General features: G+C 50.0%; 1 protein-coding gene across 1 annotated transcript in view; it reads left to right on the top strand.

Moving 5' to 3' along the window:
- The window catches only part of LOC145339279 (carbohydrate sulfotransferase 11), a 57,247-nt gene that overhangs the window by 13,281 nt on the left and 17,690 nt on the right, over positions 1 to 26,276 (top strand). Inside the window, exon 2 of the mRNA XM_080183692.1 lies at positions 22,372 to 22,454. Coding sequence (XP_080039818.1) covers positions 22,372 to 22,454 — 83 coding nt within the window. The remainder of the gene's footprint in view (positions 1 to 22,371; positions 22,455 to 26,276) is intronic.

Genomic DNA, 26,276 nt, shown 5'->3' with positions numbered 1-26,276 from the left:
TCTCTGCGCCTCCCCTGCCCCTCTCTCTGCGCCTCCCCTGCCCCTCTCTCTGCGCCTCCCCTGCCCCTCTCTCTGCGCCTCCCCTGCCCCTCTCTCTGCGCCTCCCCTGCCCCTCTCTCTGCGCCTCCCCGCCCCTCTCTCTGCGCCTCCCCTGCCCCTCTCTCTGCGCCTCCCCTGCCCCTCTCTCTGCGCCTCCCCTGCCCCTCTCTCTGCGCCTCCCCTGCCCCTCTCTCTGCGTCTCCCCTGCCCCTCTCTCTGCGTCTCCCCTGCCCCTCTCTCTGCGTCTCCCCTGCCCCTCTCTCTGCGTCTCCCCTGCCCCTCTCTCTGCGCCTCCCCTGCCCCTCTCTCTGCGCCTCCCCTGCCCCTCTCTCTGCGCCTCCCCTGCCCCTCTCTCTGCGCCTCCCCTGCCCCTCTCTCTGCGCCTCCCCTGCCCCTCTCTCTGCGCCTCCCCTGCCCCTCTCTCTGCGCCTCCCCTGCCCCTCTCTCTGCGCCTCCCCTGCCCCTCTCTCTGCGCCTCCCCTGCCCCTCTCTCTGCGCCTCCCCTGCCCCTCTCTGTCTCCCACTCTGTACGTGAAGATTAGCTGTCAGGGAAACGTGTCCAAGTGGCCACTGGTTGCCAATCAGTGAGATATTTGACCCTGAAACACTTTGCAGCCAAACCTGATAGTGTGAACACAGTCACTGTTTGGGAGTCACACTGATTGCAATGAGATGGAAATCTCTCTCTCTTCTTTCCCCCCCCCAAACCCCCTGCCACAAAACACACATGCTGTACAGGGGATCCTGAGGCCAGTATTAGCCAGTGTATCTCTTCAATAGCTGCCAGCACGGCAGAGGAGCTGGGGTGGGGTGGGGAGGCTCAGGGCTATTTCCAATCCTTTGACGTTCTCTGCTTTAGACGGTGCTGCTCCGTGCCGGTGTAATCCAGACCAGAATGTCCCAGTGGGTGAAATCAGATCGGTGTTGGAGCAGGAGAAGAAATACACATTAAAACTCAGAGCTCTGACTCTGTTGGCCCAGGGTCTGAACACTGCCTCCTCACTCACCCTGGTCTTGGTGTCCACCCTGACCCCAGACTCACCCCTGTCTTCCCCACACCAAGGGTGGTGCGGTGGGGGGGGGGGGAGAGGTCGGATGGGAGTAATAATCTCAGGGATTGGCACGTGGGCAAGGCTGGGGGGTGGGGGGGAGGGTGGGTAAAGATTGCAGCATTCCAGACATCATTCTCTATGTGATTGGGCTGATGGGCTATTTCACCTCGGGAGGCATCGCAGCTGAATCTGATCTGGACCCTACCCAAAACCCCCTCCCTGCGCCCCACACACACTTACACACACTCCCCCCCTCCCTGTGCCCCACACACGCATACAGCCCCCTCACACTCTCACTTATACTCACTCACTCACACACATACTCATACACACACACTGCCCCGACACACACACACACACACACACACACACACACACACACACACACAGCCGCCCCACACTCTCTCTCTCACACACACACACACACACACACACACACACACACACACACACATGCACATTTCCATTTGGATGGGGGGGGGGAGCCGGTGCGGGATTGTGATTAGGAGACGGGATCTTGGCTGAATGTTATTTTCCTGTTGCCCTTCCCTCCCCGTGCCCAGTGACCGAGGGCTGTTTGGAATTTAAATTCTCCGTTTCAAAGGGGTTCCTGGGATTGTGGATTAGCTTCAGATCCCTGTGGGAACAGCAGCTCGAGGCTGGAATCTGCTGAACTGGGGACCAGATTGAGTTGGGTGGTTTATACAACAACTTGCATTTGTGTTGCACCTTTAACCTTCTAAAAAAAAGTCTCTGACCACAAATCACAGAAAATGGACTTTGTTAAACTCGATAGGACACCAATCCTGGTGGAGTACTGTATCCCGTTCTGGATACCGCACTCCCGGAAGGATTGGACAGAGTGTGGAAAAGGTTCACAGGAATGGTTCCAGCCTTGAGGAACATCAGATCTTCAATAGGCAGCAGGAGCTGGGATTGGCCGAGAAGAATCAGGATCGTGAGAGCTCTGGATAGACTAGAGAGAAACTGTTCTCATTGGTGGAAAGATTGAGAATGAAAGAACACAGATTGAAGGTGATTGGGTAAAAGAAGCAATGGGGACATGAGGAGAAACATCTTCACTCAGCTAGTGGTTCACAGTAACTTCATTGCAGTGTTAATGTAAACCTATTTTGACACTAATAAGAAATAGGAGCAGGAGTAGGCCATCTAGCCCTTTGAGCCTGCCCCGCCGTTCAATAAGATCATGGCTGATCTGTCGTGGCTCAGTTCCACTTTCCCGCCCTCTCCCCATAACCCTTAATCCCCTCTCTTATCAAAAACCCATCAACCCGCGTCTTAAAAATATTTAGCGAGGCAGCCTCCACCACTTCAACGGGCAGAGAATTCCAGAGATTCACCACCCTTTGAGTGAAGAAGTTCCTCCTCAACTCCATTCTAAACCGCCCCCCCTTTATCTTGAGGCTGTGCCCCCCTAGTCCTACTATCCTTTCTGAGCAGGAAGAGTCTCTCCACCTCTATCCTATCCATCCCATTCATCATCTTATACGTCTCAATGAGATCTCCCCTCATTCTTCTAAACTCTAACGAGTACAAGCCTAATCTATTCAGCCTCTCCTCATAGCTCAACCCCCTCAACTCCGGCATCAGCCTAGTAAACCTCCTCTGCACTCCCTCCAAGGCCAAAATATCCTTGCGTAAGTACGGCGCCCAAAACTGCACACAGTACTCCAGCTGCGGCCTCACCAATGCCCTATACAGCTGCAGCAAGACCTCCCTACTTTTATATTCAATCCCCCTCGCTATGAAGGCCAGCATCCCATTTGCCTTCCTGACCACCTGCTGCACCTGCAAGCTGGGTTTTTGCGACTCATGCACAAGGACCCCGAGGTCCCTCTGCACCGTCGCCTGCTGCAGTTTTTCTCCATGTAAGTAATAATCCTTCCTACCATTATTCCTACCAAAGTGGACCACCTCACGCTTGCCAACATTAAATTCCATTTGCCATTTCCTGGCCCATTCGCCCAGCCTATCTAGATCCTTCTGTAGACTCTCCACACCCTCCGCACAATTTGCCTTTCCACCAATTTTGGTGTCATCAGCAAATTTCGACACCATATACTCGGTTCCCTCCTCCAGATCATCTATATAAATGGTAAATAGCTGAGGCCCCAGCACCGACCCCTGGGGCACTCCACTAGTCACCATCCGCCAATCCGAATAGCACCCGTTGACCCCCACTCTCTGCCTCCTATTTGACAACCAATCCTCTATCCACGCTAACACCCTACCCCCAACTCCATGCCCCCTGACCTTCTGTAATAACCTCTTGTGAGGTACCTTGTCAAACGCCTTCTGAAAATCCAGAAAGACCACATCCACCGGCTCTCCTCTATCCACCGCCCTAGACACATCCTCATAGAACTCCAGTAAATTTGTCAGACACGACTTCCCTTTAATGAAACCGTGCTGCGTCTGCTCTATCAAGCAATTCCTCTCAAGATGCCTCGCTATTTCCTCCTTGATGACGGATTCTAACATTTTACCTACAACAGACGTTAAACTAACTGGCCTATAATTCCCTGCCTTTTGCCTGGCACCCTTCTTAAACAACGGCGTAACATTAGCCGTTTTCCAATCTTCCGGCACTTCCCTGGAATCCAGCGACGTCTGGAAAATAACCACCAAGGCATCCACTATCACCTCCGCCATTTCTTTCAGGACCCTCGGATGCATTCCATCCGGTCCTGGGGACTTGTCCACAATCAGCCCCTCTAGTCTGTCGAGCACCACCTCTCTAGTAACAGTAATGTCATCAAGACCCTCCAGTCCTACCACCTTCCCATCTCTAACATCCGGCAAATTATTCACGTCCTCCTCCGTGAAGACCAAAACAAAAAAGTTATTCAAGACCTTAGCCATATCCCCATCCCCTACCACTAAGTCCCCCTTCTCATCCTCTAAGGGACCAATGTTCACCCTAGCCAGCCTCTTCCTTTTTATATATTTATAAAAACTCTTGCTATCCTTTTTTATATTAAGCGCTAGCCCAGCTTCATAGTTTCTCCTACCCTTCTTTATCAACTTCTTTGTCAATCTTTGTTGACATTTAAACCTCTCCCAATCCTCTTCTCGCCCACTACTCTTAGCTACTCTAAACGTCTCCGCTTTTAATTTAACACTTTCCTTCACCTCCTTCGTTATCCACGGCTTATTACCTCTCCTCCTACGGTCCTTTTTGACCATCGGAATAAATTTCCGCTGAGCACCAAGAAAGATCTCCTTAAAGATCCTCCACTGCTCCTCAGCAGACCTACCTTCCAACGCGCTCCCCCAGTCCACATTCGCCAATTCTTCTCTCATCCTACTGTACTCCCCTGGATCTGGAATGCACAGTCTGAGAGTGTGGGGGAGACAGATTCACACAGCGAGTGGTTAGGATCTGGAATGTACTGTCTGAGAGTGTGGTGGAGACAGATTCACACAGCGAGTGGTTAGGATCTGGAATGCACTGTCTGAGAGTGTGGGGGAGACAGAGTCACACAGCGAGTGGTTAGGGTCTGGAATGTACTGTCTGAGAGTGTGGTGGAGACAGATTCAATCGAGGCATTTCTGAGGAATTGGATTATTATCTGGAAAGGAAGAATGAGCAGGGTGAGGGGAGGAAGTGAGTAAATGGCACTGGGAGAATTGCTCGTTTGGAGAGTGGGTGTAAATATGATGGGCTGAATGGCCTTCCCCCACGCTGTAACAATTCAGTGATTTAGTGAAGCCCAGAAGCAAACCGGAACGGTCAGATGGTCAAACCTCTGTCTTTGTCTGCTCCTCTGATGAGGGAATTCCAGCGCGCGGTCTCTGCTGAGCTGAGTTCCCCCTCCACCCCTCCTGCCTCCTCTGCTCTGCAACCAGTTCCTCCTCCTCCCCTGGGCAAAGGGCTCCACAGAAACACACAATCTTACAGCACAAGAGGTGGCCATTTGGCCTGTTGTATCTGTGCCAGCCCTTTACAAAAGCTATTCGGTCAGTCCCCCTGCCCTGCTCTTTTCCCATAACCTCGCAGATTAATATTTATTCAGTTCCCTTTTTGTAAGTTATTATTGTGCAGCGGAAGCAGATTCATTCAGACAGTGCCTTCCCGATCAAAACAACTTGTCCTGAATTTATTTACTGATTTTTTTTACACAGGATGTGGGCATTGCTGGATGGCGAGGGCAGCATTTATTATCCCTATGACGGTGATGGTCAGCTGATGGTCAGCTGCCTTCTTGAACCACAGTAGATGTGGCGTAGATACGCCCAGTGTGCGGCTAGAGAGGGATGTGAAAGTCTCCTTTATATTTCCACATTCTTATCAAAATGCATTACTTTATAATCCTCTGCTTTCCCCGAAACTGATATTCTCTGAGCGAACTCCCGAGTCCAACTGGAACAGAATAGCCCAGTGCACCAATCTGCAGTTGTGTGTACAATATTCCTCGAGCTTTGGAACCAACTCAGTGGGTTTTGCTGATCTCCACGGGGGATCCACATTCCTTCTCTTGCTCCACTTATGCTGCGTTTGGCTTTGTTAGTGTTCTGGGCACGGTTAATGTAGTTCCCTTGGAATAAAGAAGTGGTCTGTTCCTCTCTCTCTCTCTCTCTGGCAATTCCTCCTGCTCTCTGTGTTTTCTATTTGATTTGATTTATTATTGTCATGTGTGTTAACATGCAGTAAAAAGTATTGTTTCTGGCACGCTATATGGACAAAGCATACCGTTCATAGAGGAGGAAAGGAGAGAGTGCAGAATGTAGTGTTACAGTCATAGCGAGGGTGTAGAGAAAGATCAGCTTAGTGCGAGGTAGGTCCATTCAAAAGTCTGACAGCAGCAGGGAAGAAGCTGTTCTTGAGTTGGTTGGTACGTGACCTCAGACTTTTGTATCTTTTCCCCGAAGGAAGAAGGTGGAAGAGAGAATGTCCGGGGCCTGGGGGGTCCTTAATTATGCTGGCTGCTTTTCCAAGGCAGCAGGAAGTGTAGACAGAGTCAATGGGTGGGAGGCTGGTTTGTGTGATGGGACTGGGCTACATTCATTCTCCATTTCTCAAAGACGTGTTGGTTAGGGTACATTGTCCCAAACAGGCGCCGGACGCTGGCAACGAGGGGAATTTCACAGTGACTTCATTGCAGTGTTAATGTAAGCCTACTTATGACAAATAAATCTTTACATTACTTTTATTCTTTCTTCAATGGAGTAACTCGCTCGGGCATTTCCGAGGCAGCCGTGTTGCTGTGGGTCAGGGGTCACCTGGAGGTTAGCCTGGGCAAGGAGGGATTAGTGACCCTGCGCCTCATCAGTGAGAGAACCCATTAGTGACCGTTGTCATGGTCACCGGTCTATAAGGGATTTGAACTCTCACCCAAACATTAGCCCGGACTTCTGAATTACCACCACTGTCACTGCTGCTGTTTATCTATAATTTAGGTTGTAAGTTCTGTGATTGTGGAGACGGAAGATGTTAGTACGAGTCTCTTCAAACACTCCCAGGACAGGTACAGCACGGGGTTAGATACAGAGTAAAGCTCCCTCTACACTGTCCCCATCAAACACTCCCAGGACAGGTACAGCACGGGGTTAGATACAGAGTAAAGCTCCCTCTACACTGTCCCCCCATCAAACACTCCCAGAACAGGTACAGCACGGGGTTAGATACAGAGTAAAGCTCCCTCTACACTGTCCCCATCAAACACTCCCAGGACAGGTACAGCACGGGGTTAGATACAGAGTAAAGCTCCCTCTACACTGTCCCCCCATCAAACACTCCCAGGACAGGTACAGCATGGGGTTAGATACAGAGTAAAGCTCCCTCTACACTGTCCCCCATCAAACATTCTCATGGCAACTAAAGTAATGTTAATGCGGGAGGTATAAAAAGTCTTGACCTCTTTATCTTTTGGTGTTGCATCAATGGAAGCAAATGTGGGCCAAATGGTCTCTCGCTGCACTGTAGGGTTTCTATGATATGAAAGTTAAACCCATGAGTGTGGATAATGTTACCAATAAGCAGATGAAGAATAGGGGATGAAAAATATTCCTGAGGATCTTTAGGAAAAAAAGGGTGGCACGGTAGCACAGTGGTTAGCACTGCTGCTTCACAGCTCCAGGGTCCTGGGTTCGATTCCCGGCTCGGGTCACTGTCTGTGTGGAGTTTGCACATTCTCCTCGTGCCTGTGTGGGTTTCCTCCCACAGTCCAAAGATGTGCAGGTTAGGTGGATTGGCCATGCTATAATTGCCCCTTGGTGTACTGAGATGTGTAAGTTAGAGGGATTAGGGGGTATATGTGTAGGAATATGGGGGTAGGGCCTGGGTGGGATTGTAGTCGGTGCAGACTCGATGGGCCGAATGGCCTCTTACTGCACTGCAGGATTTCTATGATATGAAATTGAATAGGTGCAGGAAGCATTGGGCTATGGACTGATGTGATTGCTGCAAATCTGGCTGCCTGCTGTTTAATCTCAACCTCATCCTTCCTGGGGTCAAGGAGTGTTCTGTGGTCGGTGTCCAAACGTATCTTGCTGCAATGGTCACGTAGTGCAGGATACTGAATGTCCAGATAATTCCAGTCATTACTGACTCTCACTGGGGTACGGGTCCCACACACACTGACCCTCACTGGGGTACGGGTTCCACACACACTGACTCTCACTGGGGTACGGGTCCCACACACACTGACTCTCACTGGGGTACGGGTTCCACACACACTGACTCTCACTGGGGTACGGGTCCCACACACACTGACTCTCACTGGGGTACGGGTCCCACACACACTGACTCTCACTGGGGTACGGGTTCCACACACACTGACTCTCACTGGGGTACGGGTTCCACACACACTGACTCTCACTGGGGTACGGGTTCCACACACACTGACTCTCACTGGGGTACGGGTCCCACACACACTGACTCTCACTGGGGTCCCACACACGCTGACTCTCACTGGGGTACGGGTCCCACACACACTGACTCTCACTGGGGTCCCACACACGCTGACTCTCACTGGGGTACGGGTCCCACACACACTGACTCTCACTGGGGTACGGGTCCCACACACACTGACTCTCACTGGGGTACGGGTCCCACACACACTGACTCTCACTGGGGTACGAGTCCCACACACACTGACTCTCACTGGGGTACGGGTCCCACACACACTGACTCTCACTGGGGACTTAGTGGTAGGGGATGGGGAAATGGCTGAGGTCCTGAATAACTTTTTTGTTTCTGTCTTCACGGAGGAGGACGTGAATAATTTGCCGGGTGTTAGCGATGGAAAGGTGGTAGGACTGGAGGGTCTCGATGACATTACTGTTACTAGAGAGGAGGTGCTCGACAGACTGGAGGGGCTGATTGTGGACAAGTCCCCAGGACCGGATGGAATGTATCCGAGGGTTCTGAAAGAAATGGCGGAGGTGATAGTGGATGCCTTGGTGGTTATTTTCCAGACGTCGCTGGATTCCGGGGAAGTGCCGGAAGATTGGAAAGCGGCTAATGTTACGCCGTTGTTTAAGAAGGGTGCCAGGCAAAAGGCAGGGAATTATAGGCCAGTTAGTTTAACGTCTGTTGTAGGTAAAATGTTAGAATCTGTCATCAAGGAGGAAATTGCGAGGCATCTTGAAGGGAATTGCTTGATAGAGCAGATGCAGCATGGTTTCGTTAAAGGGAAGTCGTGTCTGACAAATTTACTGGAGTTCTATGAGGATGTGTCTAGGGCGGTGGATAGAGGAGAGCCGGTGGATGTGGTCTTTCTGGATTTTCAGAAGGCGTTTGACAAGGTACCTCACAGGAGGTTATTGCAGAAGGTAAGGGGACATGGAGTTGGGGGTAGGGTGTTAGCGTGGATAGAGGATTGGTTGTCAAATAGGAGGCAGAGAGTGGGGGTCAATGGGTGCTATTCGGATTGGCGGATGGTGACTAGTGGAGTGCCCCAGGGGTCGGTGCTGGGGCCTCAGCTTTTTACCATTTATATAGATGATCTGGAGGAGGGAACCGAGTGTAGAGTGTCGAAATTTGCTGATGACACCAAGATTGGAGGAAAGGCAAATTGTGCGGAGGGTGTGGAGAGTCTACAGAAGGATTTAGATAGGCTGGGCCTATCCATTTGCCAGGAAATGGCAAATGGAATTTAATGTTGGCAAGTGTGAGGTGGTCCACTTTGGTAGGAATAATGATAGGAAGGATTATCACTTACGTGGCGAAAAACTGCAGCAGGCGACGGTACAGAGGGACCTCGGGGTCCTTGTGCATGAGTCGCAAAAACCCAGCTTGCAGGTGCAGCAGGTGGTCAGGAAGGCGAATGGGATGCTGGCCTTCATAGTGAGGGGGATTGAATATAAAAGTAGGGAGGTCTTGCTGCAGCTGTATAGGGCATTGGTGAGGCCGCAGCTGGAGTACTGTGTGCAGTTTTGGGTGCCGTACTTACGCAAGGATATTTTGGCCTTGGAGGGAGTGCAGAGGAGGTTTACTAGGCTGATACCGGAGTTGAGGGGGTTGAGCTATGAGGAGAGGCTGAATAAACTAGGCTTGTACTCATTAGAGTTTAGAAGAATGAGGGGAGATCTCATTGAGACGTATAAGATGATGAATGGGATGGATAGGATAGAGGTGGAGAGACTCTTCCCGCTCAAAAAAGACAGTAGGACTAGGGGGCACAGCCTCAAGATAAAGGGGGGGCGGTTTAGAACGGAGTTGAGGAGGAACTTCTTCACTCAAAGGGTGGTGAATCTCTGGAATTCTCTGCCCGTTGAAGTGGTGGAGGCTGCCTCGCTAAATATTTTTAAGACGCGGGTTGATGGGTTTTTGATAAGCGAGGGGATTAAGGGTTATGGGGAGAGGGCGGGAATGTGGAACTGAGCCACGACAGATCAGCCATGATCTTATTGAATGGTGGGGCAGGCTCGAGGGGCTAGATGGCCTACTCCTGCTCCTATTTCTTATGTTCTTATGTTCTTATGACTCTCACTGGGGTCCCACACACACTGACTCTCACTGGGGTCCCACACACACTGACTCTCACTGGGGTACGGGTCCCACACACACTGACTCTCACTGGGGTACGGGTCCCACACACACTGACTCTCACTGGGGTACGGGTCCCACACACACTGACTCTCACTGGGGTACGGGTCCCACACACACTGACTCTCACTGGGGTACGGGTCCCACACACACTGACTCTCACTGGGGTACAGGTCCCACACACACTGACTCTCACTGGGGTACGGGGTCCCACACACACTGACTCTCACTGGGGTATGGGTTCCACACACACTGACTCTCACTGGGGTACGGGTCCCACACACACTGACTCTCACTGGGGTACGGGTCCCACACACACTGACTCTCACTGGGGTACGGGTCCCACACACACTGACTCTCACTGGGGTACGGGGTCCCACACACACTGACTCTCACTGGGGTACGGGTCCCACACACACTGACTCTCACTGGGATACGGGTCCCACACACACTGACTCTCACTGGGGTACGGGTCCCACACACACTGACTCTCACTGGGATACGGGTCCCACACACACTGACTCTCACTGGGGTACGGCTCCCACACACACTGACTCTCACTGGGATACGGGTCCCACACACACTGACTCTCACTGGGGTACGGGTCCCACACACACTGACTCTCACTGGGGTACGGGTCCCACACACACACTGACTCTCACTGGGGTATGGGTCCCACACACACTGACTCTCACTGGGGTCCCACACACACTGACTCTCACTGGGGTACGAGCGGTGAGGAGATCTGTAGAGTTAGTCATTTTTGCCCCTGAACCAGTGTCAGTGAAAAGGATTATCTGGTTGTTATCACATTGGTGGGATCTTCCTGTGCACACATTGGCTGCTGTGTTTCCTGCATTGTTACAGCGACTACATTTCAATAAGTAATTAAATCGCCTGTCTAGGCTTTGAGTTGTCCTGTGTCGGTGAAAGGTGCTATAGAAATGTAAGCCTGTTTTGTGTGTAGTGTTCCTTTACCAGATCAGGACAATGAAGTGTGCTGTGAAATTTGGCACTTTGCCTTCAAGCACAAACACTCCAGGCGGGAAAATGCTTTAGCTGTTGAGGAATGTCTCAGTTTAGATGTTCAGAAAGGGATTGAAATAAAGCTTGTTCTTTAGAACATGCAGACAGGCTGGTGGGAACAAACATCGAAGGTAAGATTCCAAGACACACAACTCACTGTTAAATTACATTTCACTCTGTTCTCTGTTCCCACCCTGGCCCTGTCTGCTCTGTCATTCCTTGGCTGTGATCAATCTTACGCAGTACAAACTGCAGTGCTCTCAGTCTGTTAATTATCCTGTTCTTTGCCATGTGGTCAAGTCACAGATCTTTTCTCAGGCTGATTTCCAAATCCAGGAATTCTGTTCCATCACCCGGTGAATTTACCTTGGAAGAGAAAACTGAGCAGTCATATGAGGATATAAAAATAGGACAAAGAACAAAGAAAATTACAGCACTATTCTGCTCAACTGAACTAAAACCCCTCACCCTTCCTATCCTATTTATGTATCTGTCAAGACGCCCCTTAAAACTCACTATCGTATCCACTTCCACTCCCCCGGCAACAAGTTCCAGGCACACCACCCTCTGTGTAAAAAAAAATCTGCCTGGTACATCTCCTTGCCCCTCGCACCTTAAACCTGTGCCCCCTAGTAATCGACTCTTCCATCTTGGGAAGAAGCTTCTATCTACTCTGTCCATGCCTCTCATAATCTTGTAGTCTTCTCAACCTCAACCTCAGCCCCTCAACTTCAGTCATTCCAATGAGAACAAACCAAGTTTCTCCACCTCTCAACATAACGCCCTCCATTCCAGGGCAACATCCTGGTAAATCTTTTCTGTACCCTCTCCGAAGCCTCCACATCCTTCTGGTAGTGTGGTGACCAGAATTGAACACTGTATTCTGAGTGCGGCCTAACTCAGGTTCTATAAAGCTGCAACGTGACTTACCAATCTTTAAACTCAATGCCCCAGCAGATGAAGTGTGCCTTCCTGACTACCCCCTCTGTCTGCATTGCCACTTTCAGTGACCTGTGTGCCTGTACGCCCAGATCCCTTTTCTTAAGGGTTCTTCTATTTACTGTATATCCATGCTGATTATTCCACTGCCTGCCAAATGCCGAGTTATATTCCCCAGTCCTGATGTTAGGCTCACGGGTCTATAGTTCCCTGTTTACTCTCTGCCTCCCTTTTTGAATATGTTGTCAGGAAGAGGCTAGGTTGCAGCATTGAGTAGGGCTGAATGGCCTGATTCCGTGCTGTACACATGGGAACACCACCACCTACGAGTTTTCCTCCAAGTCAGCCACACCATCCTGACTTGGAAATATATCGCTGTTCCTTCACTGTCGCTGGGCCAAAACCCTGGAACTCCTTCCCTAACTGCACTGTGGGTGTACCTACACCACCCAGACTGCAGTGATTCAAAAAGGGAGCTCGCCGCCCACCTTCTGAAGGGGCAATTAGGGATGGGCAATAAATAGTAGCCTCGACAAGGATTCCCACATCCCATAAATGGAATATTAGAAATCTGTAAATACTCACTCTTGCATGTGCGCGCGCACACACACACACACACACACACACACACACGTGTCGGGAGATAATGCTGCAGCTTTATAAGACCCTGGTCAGGCCCCACTTGGAGTCCTGTGCTCAGTTCTGGTTGCCTCACTATAGGAAGGATGTGGAAGCTATTGAGAGGGTGCAGAGGAGATTTACAAGGATGTTGCCTGGATTGGGAGGCATGTCTTATGAGGATAGGTTGAGGGAGCTGGGACTCTTCTCCCTGGAGAGACGAAGGACGAGGGGGTGACCTGATAGAGGTTTATAAAATGTTGAGAGGAATAGATAGGGTGGATTCTCGGAGGCTATTTCCCCGGGTTGAAATGGTCGCTACGAGAGGACACAGGTTTAAGGTGCGGGGAGCAAGTACAGAGGAGATGTTAGGGGTAAGTTTTTCACTCAGAGGGTGGTGAGTGAGTGGAATTGGCTGCCATTGGTGGTGGTGGAGACAAATTCGATAGGATCTTTTAAGAGACTTCTGGATAAATACATGGGATTTAATAGGATTGAGGGTTATAGGTAAGCCTAGTAGGTAGGGATATGATTGGTGCACCTTGTGGGCCGAAGGGCCTGTTTGTGCTGTAGTTTTTCTACGATTCTACATACTTGTGCCTCACCTGACCATTTCAGAGGACAATTAAGTGTGAACTGCACTGGTGCGGGGACTGGAGTCACACACAGGCCCAGATCCAGCAGGCTTTCCTCTCCTAAAGGAAACAGTCGGGTTTTTAACAACAATCTGGGAAGTTCATGGTCACTTTTATTGCGAGCAGCTGCATTTATTTCCAGATCTTTTAAAACTCTGGCTGTTGAGTATTGTTAGGGAATCACTGTGCTCCTGTGACTGTGAATACCATTGCACTCTGTCCCAGGTTGTTACCCAGGGGAACGGTTAGATTGTGGATTTTAACCTGAACTAAATTAAAGTGGATTTGGAAACATCTGCGGCAATGAAGAACAGTCGGGATGATTTGTTTCTATCGGTTGTGATTTGCCCAGGCACTCAGCCCAGGAATTTCCCTCATGTCTTTCCAGCTCCGGGTGAATGAGTGAGGGTGCAGGGAACGATGATGTGTGTTTTTATTCAACTGTTGGGATTCGGGGTCCTGTGGCACAGTGGGTAGCATCCCTGCCCCTGAGCCAGGAGCTCCGGGTTCGAGTCCCACAGTAAGAAGTCTCACAACACCAGGTTAAAGTCCAACCAATTTATTTGATAGTAAACCCTCAAGCTTTCGGGTTTGTCCCTTCGTCAGGTGAATGGAGAGTTCTGGCCTCAGACAGAGCATATAAAGCACAGTTTACAGATTACTGATTACAATGCAAATCTTTACAACTAACCTGCTATTCAAGTCTTAAAGAGGCCGACAATGTGAGTGGAAGGAGCGTTAAGCCCAGGTTAAAGAGATGTGTATTGTCTCCAGACAGTACAGTGAATGAGGTTTTGCAAACCCAGGCAAGTCATGGGGGTTACAGATAGTGCGACATGAACCCAAGATCCCGGTTGAGGCCGTCCTCATGCGTGTGGACCTTGGCTATCAGTCTCTGCTCAGCGACTCTGCGCTGTCGTGTGTTGTGAAGGCCGCCTTGGAGAATGTTTACCCGAAGATCAGAGGTTGAATGCTCGTGACCCGTGATCTTCGAGTCCCACCCCAGGACTTGATGGCCGAGGAATGTGCGTTCGTAACGGGGCCAAACAGGTCGCAACATCCTTCCCGAACACGCCAATGGCTGGCGATAAGGGCGGGAGAGACTCCTGGTCAACCACGCTCGATGTGGAGGGGCGCTGGCAACAGACTAGTGACCTGTTCCGGGAATTACTAACAACGGTAACAGACAGAGGTCTGCCTTACGGATGAGAATTGGAATTTGGGAATCCAGGAAATATTAGTAAAGGATTTACCTCGAGATGTTAAATGACTGGGTGGAGTTAGCGATGGGAGAGAGTGTACACGAGCAGCGGGAGGAGAGTGAGTGGAAGGAAAAACCTCCATTTGAGATATAGACAAGTATACACTGGTCTGTGCACACACAGGAACACAGTAAAAAGTCTGACAACACCAGGTTTTAGTCCAACCTATTTATTTGATAATATACTCACAAGCTTTCGAGGGACACCCTCTTCGTCAGGTGAATGGAGAGTTGACGACCTGACGAAGAGGGTGTACCTCGAAAGCTTGTGAGTATATTATCAAATAAATAGGTTGGACTAAAACCTGGTGTTGTCAGACTTTTTACTGTGTTTACACCAGTCCAACGCCGGCATACCCACATCACACACAGGAATCCAGTGGCTTTGGTAACAGCCTATAGTATGTTATAGATCATTGGGATGTCCTGAAATGTTTTGCAGCCAATGGGGTATTTTTTTTAAAGTGTACTCGCAGTTCTGATGTGGCAAATGCAGCAGCCAGTGAAATAAATCACACAAATTCTGCCAATGCTGTTTGCTCAGGGACAAATACTGGTCGGGATGCCCGAGAGAACTTCCCGAGTTTCTTCCCAGAGTGGTGGTGGGCTCCTCTCAGTTTATTCAAAAGCTGGGGCCTCAGTTTAACATCTTATCAGACGGACGGTGCCTCTAACCGTGCGGCACTCCCTCTTTGCTGCGCTGGAGTTCCGGCCCAGTCTGTCTGCTGTGTTGTCTGGGTGTGTGAGATGTGCTGGAGGCAGGAGGAGGGGAGACTGCAACCCTGGGAATTGGAAGAATTTTGCAGAGAATTTCACTCAGGTATTCCTTCCTTAAATCCCACTGTCGATTCCTGCACCGGGGCCAGATAATTGGGAAGAGTTTCCAGGGCCTTTGATCCCTGTGGGCTGACAGGAGAATTACTGTCAGTTATGATAAGTTCTGCAGACAGGTAGGGGCTCAAGGGGGAACGATGCGCTGTAAAAGCTGCTACAAAAACCATTCGAACAATTCCACATTTACACAACCATTACTGTAAATTCTCTAATAGGTGCACACACACACCGGGACTTATTCATTTGATCGATCTGCCCTTTCTTCCTTAAGTATTGGATCTCCTTGGCTCTGCATCCCTCCCACACGCCCCCTGTACATCCCCCGGAGGAGAGTAATTTTTCCCTTCACGAGATGAATATTTTCCGCTCTCACAATCCCTCCTGTTTGTTTCTCAGATGTTCTCTTGGGCAAATAGCTGAAATTGAAGATTCCAGTTACCAAATCGCTTTGCAGTGTTGACCCACCTTCTTTGGGAGTATTCTAGCCCCACCCTCCTACATCCCCACTTTTCCCCCCCTCTCTCTCACCTTTCCCTCCCCTCCTGTCCCACCATAGCAACAGGAAGTTGCCATTCGGTCCATTGAGCCCATGCTGTTCTCTAATCCCTACTTCCTGAGTAATGTCCTCTTTTTGAACCATCACATGTGAAAACCCCAGAATATGTAACGCCAGGGTTCCTCTCTAAACTGCTCCAAAATTTTGAACACCTGGATTAATGCTCCCTGTCTCCACTCACCCTTACCTCTCCCCTCAATCTTCAGAATTGCAGTTCCTCGTCCCGCACGTTGATTACTCTGTGTTTGATTATGAGAGTCTGTTTACTATTGATGATCACTGTGCTTGGTTGGTTAACTCTGGGTATGGACTCAATGATAGAACTTGCTCAAAGCTAAATCTGTAGACATGGAGAGGAACACATGGCTTCTGTGATGCCTGTTACGTACATGCAGTCTGGTGTGTCATCTCTGCGTAGCTCCAAGATATAAAATACTTGGTGCCATTCTGGTAATTTCCCTCTGCACCCTGTCCAATGTCTTGACATCCTTCCTAAAACGTGGTGCCCAGAACTAATCACAATACTCAAGCTGAGGTCTAACTGGTGATTTTTTTAAGGTTGAGCATAACTTCAGTACTTTATTATTAATTTATTAGCCAAAGTGTAGGTCTAAGAGCAGGGTGCTTATGATGGAACTGAGAGAAGAAGGTTACGAGGTGACCTAATTGAGGCATACAAGATGATCAGAGGGTTAGATAGGGAGGACAGTGAGAGCCTTTTACCTTGGATGGTGATGGCTAACACAAGGGGACATAGCTTTAAATTGAGGGGTGGTAATTATAGGACGGATGTCAGAGGTAGGTTCTTTACTCAGAGGGTAGTAAGGTCGTGGAATGCCCTGCCTGCAGCAGTTGTGGACTCGCCAACTTTAAGGGCGTTCAAATGGTCAGTGGATAGGCATATGGATAACATTGGAATAGTTTAGGTTAAAGGGTCATTAGATTGGTTCCACTGGTCGGCACAACATCGAGGGCCGAAGGGCCTGTACTGCGCTGTAATGTTCTATGTTCTGTGTATAAAATACTCGATAGGCCACAGCTGGAGCACTGTGTACAGCTCTGGACTCTATAGGAAGGATGTGATTGTGCTGGAGAGGGTGTAGAGGAGGTTCACCAGGGTGTTGCTGGGCTGGAGAGTTGTTGGTTAGACTGGGGTTGTTTTCCTCAGAGCAGAGAGAGCTGAGGGGGGACCTGATCGAGGTGGGCAAAATTATGAGGGACATAGAGGGGGAGAAATTTTTCCCTTAGTAGAGGGGTCAGTAACCAGGGGACAGAGATTTAAGGTAAGGGCATGAGATTTAGAGGGATTTGAGGAAAACCTTTCTACCTGGAGGGTGGTGGGAATCTGGAACTCAGTGCTTGAAAGGATGGTGGAGGCAGGAACTCTCACAAACATGTAAGAAGCATTTAGATGAGCACTTGAAACGCTGCAACATACAAGGCTGTTGGCAAAGTGCTGGAAAATGGGATTAGAGTAGATAGGTGTTTTGATGGCTGGAACAGACACGATGGGCTGAAGGGCCTCTTTCTGTGCTGTAAAACTCCAGGAATCTTCTCCGTAAAACCAGTGATAGACTTAACACAAACCCCCCCCCCCCCCCCCCCCCCCCCCCCCCCCTTTGTTTATAGAATTGTACAATCCCTACGATGCAGGAGGCCATTCAGCCCATCGAGCCTGCACCGACAACAATCCCACCCAGGCCCTATCCCTGTGACCCCAGTTCCCTGTCATCAGTAAGGGTTTGCGTGTTGGGGCACTCCACAAATTGAGAAAACACAAAATACTCACACTTTCTAATCAAATCAGAGAGGTTTTGGTCAGACTGATCATTTGGCAGTAACTGTTTTTGGCAAGATTTAGATAGCTGTCGCCTTCCTGCTTTTCCTTCCCGACAGCTGGATTGGGTGTGAGTGTTTGTTAGTGAAATGATTGTCCGAGGTTGGAATGAACGGAGTTCTGGTGAATCAGTGTCGCCACTGGCTTCAGTGATTTGGGGAATGGTAAGGGGGTGTCTCTGGGATTGGTTGGGGAATGGTGGGGGTGGGGGGAGTGTCTCTGGGATTGGATGGGGAATGGTGGGGGTGGGGGTATCACTGGAATTGGATGGGGAGTGGTGGGGGTGGGGGTGGGGGTGGGGGGTGGGGGGGGTGTCACTGGGATTGGTTGGGGAATGGTGGGGGTGGGAGTGGGGGTGGGGGTGGGGGTGGGGGGGGTGTCACTGGGATTCTGGGAGATTGTTGTAAAACTGGAGATATTGGATTGGTCCACATTTAACATCTGCCCTGATTGTAGCCAATGAAAATAAACACTGGGGAGAGGTTTAAAATCAATCTGATATCTCCCCTTTTTTGCTTAAAATCACAGTTTTAAAGGTTAAAGTTTATTTATTAGTGTCACAAGTAAGCTTACATTAACACTGCAATGAAGTTACTGTGAAAATCTCTGAGTCTCCACACTCCAGCGCCTGTTCAGGGACAAAGAGAGAGAGATAAAGAGAGAGAGAAACACTTAGCACAGCCAATGCACCCCAACCAGAACGTCTTTCAGACTGTGGGAGGAAACCGGAGCACCCGGAGGAAACCCACTCAGACATGGGGAGAATGCGCAGACTCCACACAGACAGTGACCCAAGCTGAGAATTAAACCCGGGTCCCTGGTGCTGTGAGGCAGCAGTGCGACCCACTGTGCCACAGTGCCACCCCAGTGGAGGGTCAGCGATCAGGTTGATTTTGTGGGCATCACAGCACTGCCCCATCCTGTCCGGAGAACCCTGGTCTGTAACCCAGGGCACTGAAACCCATTTTCACCCCCTCAAACTCTGACCTTCTCTCTCTTTCTCTGTGATTCTCTGTCTCTTTATCTCTCTCTCTCTTGTGCTCTCTCTCTCTAGCTTTCTCTCTCTCGATCTCTCTCGCGTTCTCTCTCTCTATCTTTCTCTCGAAGGGCCAGATGGCCTACTCCTGCTCCTATTTCTTATGTTCTTATGTTCTCTCTATCTTTCTCTCTCTGTGTCTCTCTGTCTCTCTTCATCTCTCTCTCTTGCGCTCTTTCTCTCTCTCTCTATCTCTCTCTGTCTCTCTCTCTCTATCTTTCTGTCTCTCTCTGTCTCTCTTCATCTCTCTCTCTTGCGCTCTTTCTCTCTATCTCTCTCTGTCTCTCTCTCTCTCTCTATCTTCCTCTCTCTCTCTCCCTCTGTGTCTCTCACTGTGTCTCCCTCTCTCTTCATCTCTCTCTCTTGTGCTCTCTCTCTCTGTCTCTCTCTCACTCTGTCTCTCTCTCACTCTGTCTCTCTCTCACTCTGTCTCTCTCTCACTCTGTCTGTCTGTCTCTCTCTCACTCTGTCTCTCTCTCTCTGTCTGTCTGTCTCTGTCTCTGTCTCTGTCTCTCTCTCTCTCTGTCTCTCTCTCTCTGTCTCTCTCTCTCTCTCTCTCTGTCTCTCTCTCTCTGTCTCTCTCTCTCTGTCTCTCTCTCTTTCTGTCTGTCTCTCTCTCTCTGTCTCTCTCTCTGTGTCTCTGTCTCTCTCTCTCTCTGTCTCTCTCTCTCTCTGTGTCTCTGTCTCTCTCTCTCTGTCTCTCTCTCTCTCTCTCTCTGTGTCTCTCTTTGTCTCTCTCTGTGTCTCTCTCTCTCTCTCTGTCTCTCTGTCTCTGTCTGTCTGTCTCTCTCTCTCTCTCTGTCTCTCTGTCTCTGTCTGTGTCTCTCTCTCTCTCTCTACACAATGCCCTGCATAGCAGCACTTTGAGCAGCTGTGGTCTAACCGAGGTCCAAGTTTCCGGTAACTTGTCTGCTGTTTGAATTTAAACTCCCCATCTTGCCCTGAGTTAACTATTGTGCACAGTAAGTAGCTGAGACGAGGCTCAGAGCCTCAGGCTCCCATCGTAAACATCTTATTTTTCAAATCAATTTAACGAGCTGTTTATGGAATCTGGATTACACGCGTGGTGTAAACAATGAATACACAGCCTGCACTCTCTAACATCTCAGCGTCATTCTCATTCAGCCGAGACTGGCCTGTAGTGATGGTGAGAGATAATAGATTCCTGATGTAAAACAGCCCTTCCCGATCCGTTCACATTCCCACTTCCTAAAACTCCCAGATTAATTTTCACAAGACTGGGGCCTGTGGGATTGGGACTGAAACAGAGAAACTAGAAAACAGGAGTGGGCCATTTGGCCCTTCCAGCCTTGCTCTGCTGTTCAATATGATCACGGTTAATCACCCAACCCTGTAATCTGATCCCACCTTTCCCCCAATATCCTCTGGGCCCCTTCACCCCAACAGCTATATCGAACTGCTTCCTGACAACACTCAGTGTGTTGATGAGGAGATGCCAGCGTTGGGCTGGGCTGGGCACAGTAAGCAGTCCCACAACACCAGGTTTATTTGGAATCACGAGCTTTTGGAGCGCTGCTCCTTCATCGGGTGAGCGGGGGGATAGGTTCACAAACACGGTGTCGACAGACAGAGACACAATCACAAGGTAATAGCTGGAAAGATTCATCTGATGTTTTGGCCTCAACTGTTTCCTGTGGTAGTGAATTCTCCAGGCTCACCCTCTCCCTTCTCCTCATTTTTGCCCTGAAAGAGGACATTATCTGTCCCTTAGAAGATTAGTTGGTGGAGAGGAAACTGAGAGTTTGAATAAAGAGGCTCATTTCAGAGTGAGGAGGTAGCTTCAGTTATTTATAATCTGTTATTAATTTAGACAAAGTTATAGGGAGATGTTTCAGTGGAGAAGTAATCTAGAGACTCAGGCGAATGCTACGGAGAGAATTTGATGAATAAATTTGGAATTGAAAGCTAGTCTCAGTAATGGTGACATACAAACCCTACAGAGCAGAAAGAGGCCATTCGGCCCATCGAGTCTGCACCAAACACAATCCCACCCAGGCCCTACCCCCATATCCCTACATATTTTACCCACTAATCCCTCTAACCTAAGCATCTTAGGACATCAAGGGACAATTTTAGCCAGGCCAGTCAACCTAACCCGCACATCTTTGGACTGTGGGAGGAAACTGGAGCACCCGGAGGAAACCCACACAGACATGAGGAGAATGTGCAAACTCCACACAGACAGTGACCCAAGCTCGGGAATTGAACCTGGGTCTCTGGAGCTGTGAAGCAGCAGTGCCAACCCACTGTGCTACCGTGACCATGAAGCTATCATCGATTGTGGGCAAAACCCGTCTGGTTCACTAATTTCCTTTCGGGAAGGAATATCTGTTGTCCTTACCCGGCCTGGCCCCCATGTGAGCCCAGACTCTCAGCAATGCGGCTGACCCTCTGAAACAGCCGATTCAGATCAAGGGCCATCGGGGATGGGCAGCAGATGCTGTTCTTGGCAGGGACACCCCCCCCTGTCCCGCGTAAGAATATTACAAAATCAACTCTGTTGCTGGTGGGAAGCTGGGTGAGAGGGAATGTAAGCTGTGAGGTGACCACAAAGACTGAGAGTGATTGGGGCGAATGGGTCATACGAGTTAAATTATCCACTTTGGGAGCAGAATATGTTGAAAAGTGAGAGGTTAGGAAGGATTGGGGTGTCCCTGTACTTGAGTCACTGAGTTAACGTGGATACAGCAGGCAATTAAGAAAGGAGATTGACGTGGGTCACTACTGTGAGGGGATTGGAGTGTAAAACCTTGTTTATACAAAACCCTGGAATATTGTTACAGATTTTCCCTTTACCTAAAGGAGGGATAGACTGCTGTTGGAGGGATGCCGATTAGATTGATTCCTGGACTGAGGAGACATTGAGGGTCTGAAGTAGATGATCTCAACGCAACATGTAGATTTATTTTGGCGAGGTGATTGGGTAAACACAGAGTCTGTTTTCTCATCGCTGGTGTAGCTGGAACGAGGCTCAGGGAGAAGGAGTTGGCCTTGCAGAGCTGAGCCGAGGATAAATTCCTCCGCTCGGAGGCGTCTTTGAAACTGTTAGGGTCCTCTGACACGGACGGCCGTGGATGCTGAGTCTCCGACAACATCACCGTAAACGGGGGATCTGGTCATTCACGACGTTGCTGCCTGTGGGATCTTGCTGTGCGAAAACTGGCAGCCCAATTTCCTCCGTGAGCACAGCGACCCACTGCACCTCAGAAAGAACGTCATTGGATGAAAAGTACTTTGAGCTGCCCTGGGCTGGTGGCAGGTGCTATAGCAATGCAGGAGTTTCTTTGCCCGAGGTGGGTGTGGTACAGGGTGTTGGTCAGACGGCCTGGGTGTAGGGATTGGCAGGCGGGCGAGATCGGGAGGGTCTGACGGGAATTAGCAGCCTTCCCGTCAGGAGAGGAGGGTAGGACAAGGGGGGCAGAGAGCGGGGTGGGGGGGTGCGGATGTCAGTGTGGAGTTGGGGGGATGTGAATTACAGCAGAGCTAATGTTTCATTTCTTCCAGCTGCTGATGGGCAGGTTCAGAAAGGGAGCCAGTCTGGAAAGGGGAAGGGAAACGGATTCCGCCCACGTTACAATATCGATAAGGTAAGTGACCGCTGTGGGGGGGGGGGGGGGGGGTCTCTGTATCGAGGGAGGTTTGTACCCACAGTTACTGACGTTCCCCCAACAGCTGGATTCAATGTTCCGCAATGCCGGAAGCTCAGGAGTGATACACTTCACAGTTTACAGCACAGAAACAGGTCATTCAGCCCAAATGTGCACAAGATCCATCTCCTATCCCCTTTTCACACTTTCTCCACATCCTTCCATTCCTTTCACCCCGATCTTTCTATCCAACTCCACCCTTTAAATATATCCATAATATTCATCTCCCCCACTCCCCACGGGGGTGAGTCCCACACTCTCCCCCCACTCCCCACGGGGGTGAGTCCCACACTCTCCCCCCACTCCCTGTGGGAGCGAATCCCACATTCTCCCCCACTCCCCACGGGGGTGAGTCCCACACTCTCCCCCACTCCCCGTGGGAGTGAGCCCCACATTCTCCCCACTCCCCATAGGAGCGAGTCCCACATTCTCCCCCCGTGGGAGTGAGTCCCACATTCTCCCCACTCCCCGTGGGAGCGAGTCCCACATTCTCCCCACTCCCCCCGTGGGAGCGAGTCCCACATTCTCCCCACTCCCCGTGGGAGCGAGTCCCACATTCTCCCCACTCCCCCCGTGGGAGCGAGTCCCACATTCTCCCCACTCCCCGTGGGAGCGAGTCCCACATTCTCCCCACTCCCCGTGGGAGCGAGTCCCACATTCTCCCCACTCCCCGTGGGAGCGAGTCCCACATTCTCCCCACTCCCCGTGGGAGCGAGTCCCACATTCTCCCCACTCCCCCCGTGGGAGTGAGTCCCACATTCTCCCCACTCCCCGTGGGAGTGAGTCCCACATTCTCCCCATTCCCTGTGGGAGCGAGTCCCACATTCTCCCCACTCCCCGTGGGAGCGAGTCCCACATTCTCCCCATTCCCTGTGGGAGCGAGTCCCACATTCTCCCCACTCCCCGTGGGAGCGAGTCCCACATTCTCCCCACTCCCCGTGGGAGCGAGTCCCACATTCTCCCCACTCCCCGTGGGAGCGAGTCCCACATTCTCCCCACTCCCCGTGGGAGCGAGTCCCACATTCTCCCCCACTCTCTCAGTTTCTCCTGAATTCCTCGGCTTACTTTCTATTGATGATCCTTGGTGTTGAAATTCCCCCCAGTTGGGGTGGAAAGAGGTGTTTGTGGGAATTCAAACCTGGCCTAAATCTGAGGGGCTGAATGGCCTCAAATTCAGCCCAAGATGAAGCTGAAATATTTGCTCTTTGAGAATTGCTTCTGGGAGACTCTGAGTCTTTGGAATCTGGCCAGGATGGCCTTGAGGCTGTAATTGTATCTGTAATGTCTTTCTGCAAAGCACAACAATATTTATAAAGTGAGTCGGAACTCTGCTGCCCGTCTATTGTCTGGCATTCAGGGCCTTCTGCTTTTCTGAAGTGTCTCGCAAACATTTCATTTCTTTTAATTGGAAAAATTTAGTTCATTTCTTTAGTAGTTGGAAAAATGCTTGAATCCATCATCAAAGAAGAAATAACGAGGCACCTAGAAAGGAATGGTTTGATAGAGCAGATGCAGCACAGATTCATTAAGGGGAAGTCGTGTTTGACGAATTTATTGGATTTCTATGAGGATGTGACTAGTGCGGTAGACAGAGGGGAACTGGTGGATGTGGTGTTTCTCGACTTTCAAAAGGTGTTTGATAAGGTGCCTCACAAAAGGTTGCTACAGAAGGTGAGGGTGCACAGAGCTGAGGGTAAGGTGTTAGCATGGATAGAGGATTGGCTGTCAAATAGGGAGCAGAGAGTTGGCATCAATGGGTGCTTTTCTGATTGGCGGTTCGTGACTAGTGGAGTGCTGCAGGGATCGGTGCTGGGGTCTCAGCTATTTACCATTTATATAGATGATCTGGAGGAGGGGGCTGAGTGTAGGGTGACGAAATTTGCTGATGACACAAAGATAAGTGGAAAAGCAAATTGCGTGGAGGGTGTGGAAAGTCTGCAGAGGGATCTGGATAGGCTGAGCGAGTGGGTGAGGACCTGGCAGATGGAGTAATGTTAGCAAGTGTGAGGTTATCCACTTTGGCAGAAATAATAGTAGGAGGGATTACTACTTAAAGGGCGAAAAGCTGCAGCATGCTACGGTGCAGAGGGACCTGGGGATCCTTGTGCATGAGTCGCAAAAACCCAGCCTGCAGGTGCAGCAGGTGATCAGGAAGGCAAATGGGATGATGGCCTTTATAGCAAGGGGGATAGAATATAAAAGCAGGGAGGTCTTGCTGCAGCTGTATAGGGCACTGGTGAGGCCGCAGCTGTATAGGGCACTGGTGAGGCCACAGCTGGAGTACTGTGTGCAGTTTTGGTCGCCGCACTTACGCAAGGATATTTTGGCCTTGGAGGGAGTGCAGAGGAGGTTCACTAGGCTGATACCGGAGATGAGGAGGTTGGACTATGAAGAGAGATTGAATAGACTGGGTCTGTACTCGTTGGAGTTTAGAAGGATGAGGGGGGGATCTTATAGAGACGTATAAGATAATGAAGGGGATGGATAGGGTAGAGGTAGAGAGATTCTTCCCGCTCAGAAAGGATAGCAGGACTAGAGGGCACAGCCTCAAGATAAGGGGGGGGTGCAGTTTAGATCAGAGTTGAGGAGGAACTTCTTCACTCAAAGGATGGTGAATCTCTGGAATTCTCTGCCCGTTGAAGTGGTGGAGGCTACCTCGCTAAATATATTTAAGTCACGGGTAGATAGGTTTTTGGTAGGCAAGGGGAATTAAGGGTCATGGGGAGAAAGTGGGAAAGTGGAACTGATCCAGTTCTGTTAAATGTGATAAATGTTTCTGTCTCTCCCAGGCAGTATATTCCAGACCCTCCTCACCCTCAGAGTGAAATAATCACTCCTCAGCTCCACTCATCCTTCCATCAATTATTTTAAACCTCTGGTTATTGACCCCTCTGCTAATGGAAATAGGTTCTGAGTATTCGTGCTATTGTTTGATTAATACGGGACGTATAACGAGTCTGCAGAGGTTTAGAGAGCAGGAGTTTTATTGGAACACATCTTACTGCTCTGTGACATATTTCAGAAGAGAGTAAATCATCTGATGTTCTTCACTTCCTGTGTTGATGTACGCAGTATATTAGAATTAACGGTTAATTAGTTAGTTATACTACACCTCCCCCAAGTCTCCAATTCCCATTTCTCTATTGTGAAGATCAAGCCACTATTTTAACTCTGGTGTGACGTGATCCTTAATCTTGTTTTAAACGCTTAGACCCTCTTCTTTCCTCCATCTTCCTCCAATCGACAGTCGCTGTGGCAGATTCATGAGTTTCCCTCCTCTTCTGGAGGAGGCTGTGAGTTTGTGCCCTGTGGGAGGTCCCTCCACCTGCATCGGGCAGGAGGGGGTTGGGAACTGACTCGGGTTCAGGTTGTTATCTGGGCTGATGGAAGAATACAGCGTCCCTGGACTGGGTAGATTGGCCTTCCTTGGGGGTAAGAAGCTGCCCTCTGGGTGGTGACCAGGGCACCTCTGTTCAGTCTGACTGCACCATGTTCTGTCTGGGGGAGGTAGGAATGTTTGGCGTCTGTTTTACCAGCTGTCCACAGCAAATATGGTCTCTGCTTGAAACTGGTTGTCGGACTCGGAGATCTGGCATGTTGTGTGTTTTGTGATGTTTGTCCTGTGGGGAACAATATTTGTCCTCTTTCTCCCTCACCTTTTTCAAAATCGGTTTGTGAGTGTGTTAGTGAGAGTAAGGAGTTGAGTTCTCGGTCTTGGTATGAGGAGTTCATGTGATTGGAACGATTTTGGATGGAATTGAA

This window comes from Carcharhinus amblyrhynchos, unplaced genomic scaffold (assembly GCF_965287045.1).
Source record: "Carcharhinus amblyrhynchos unplaced genomic scaffold, sCarAmb.v2.hapA scaffold_379, whole genome shotgun sequence".
NCBI classification, from domain to species: Eukaryota; Metazoa; Chordata; class Chondrichthyes; order Carcharhiniformes; family Carcharhinidae; genus Carcharhinus; species Carcharhinus amblyrhynchos.
The sequence above is the reverse complement of the archived record's forward strand: the minus strand, read 5'-3'. Positions and strand labels throughout refer to the sequence as shown.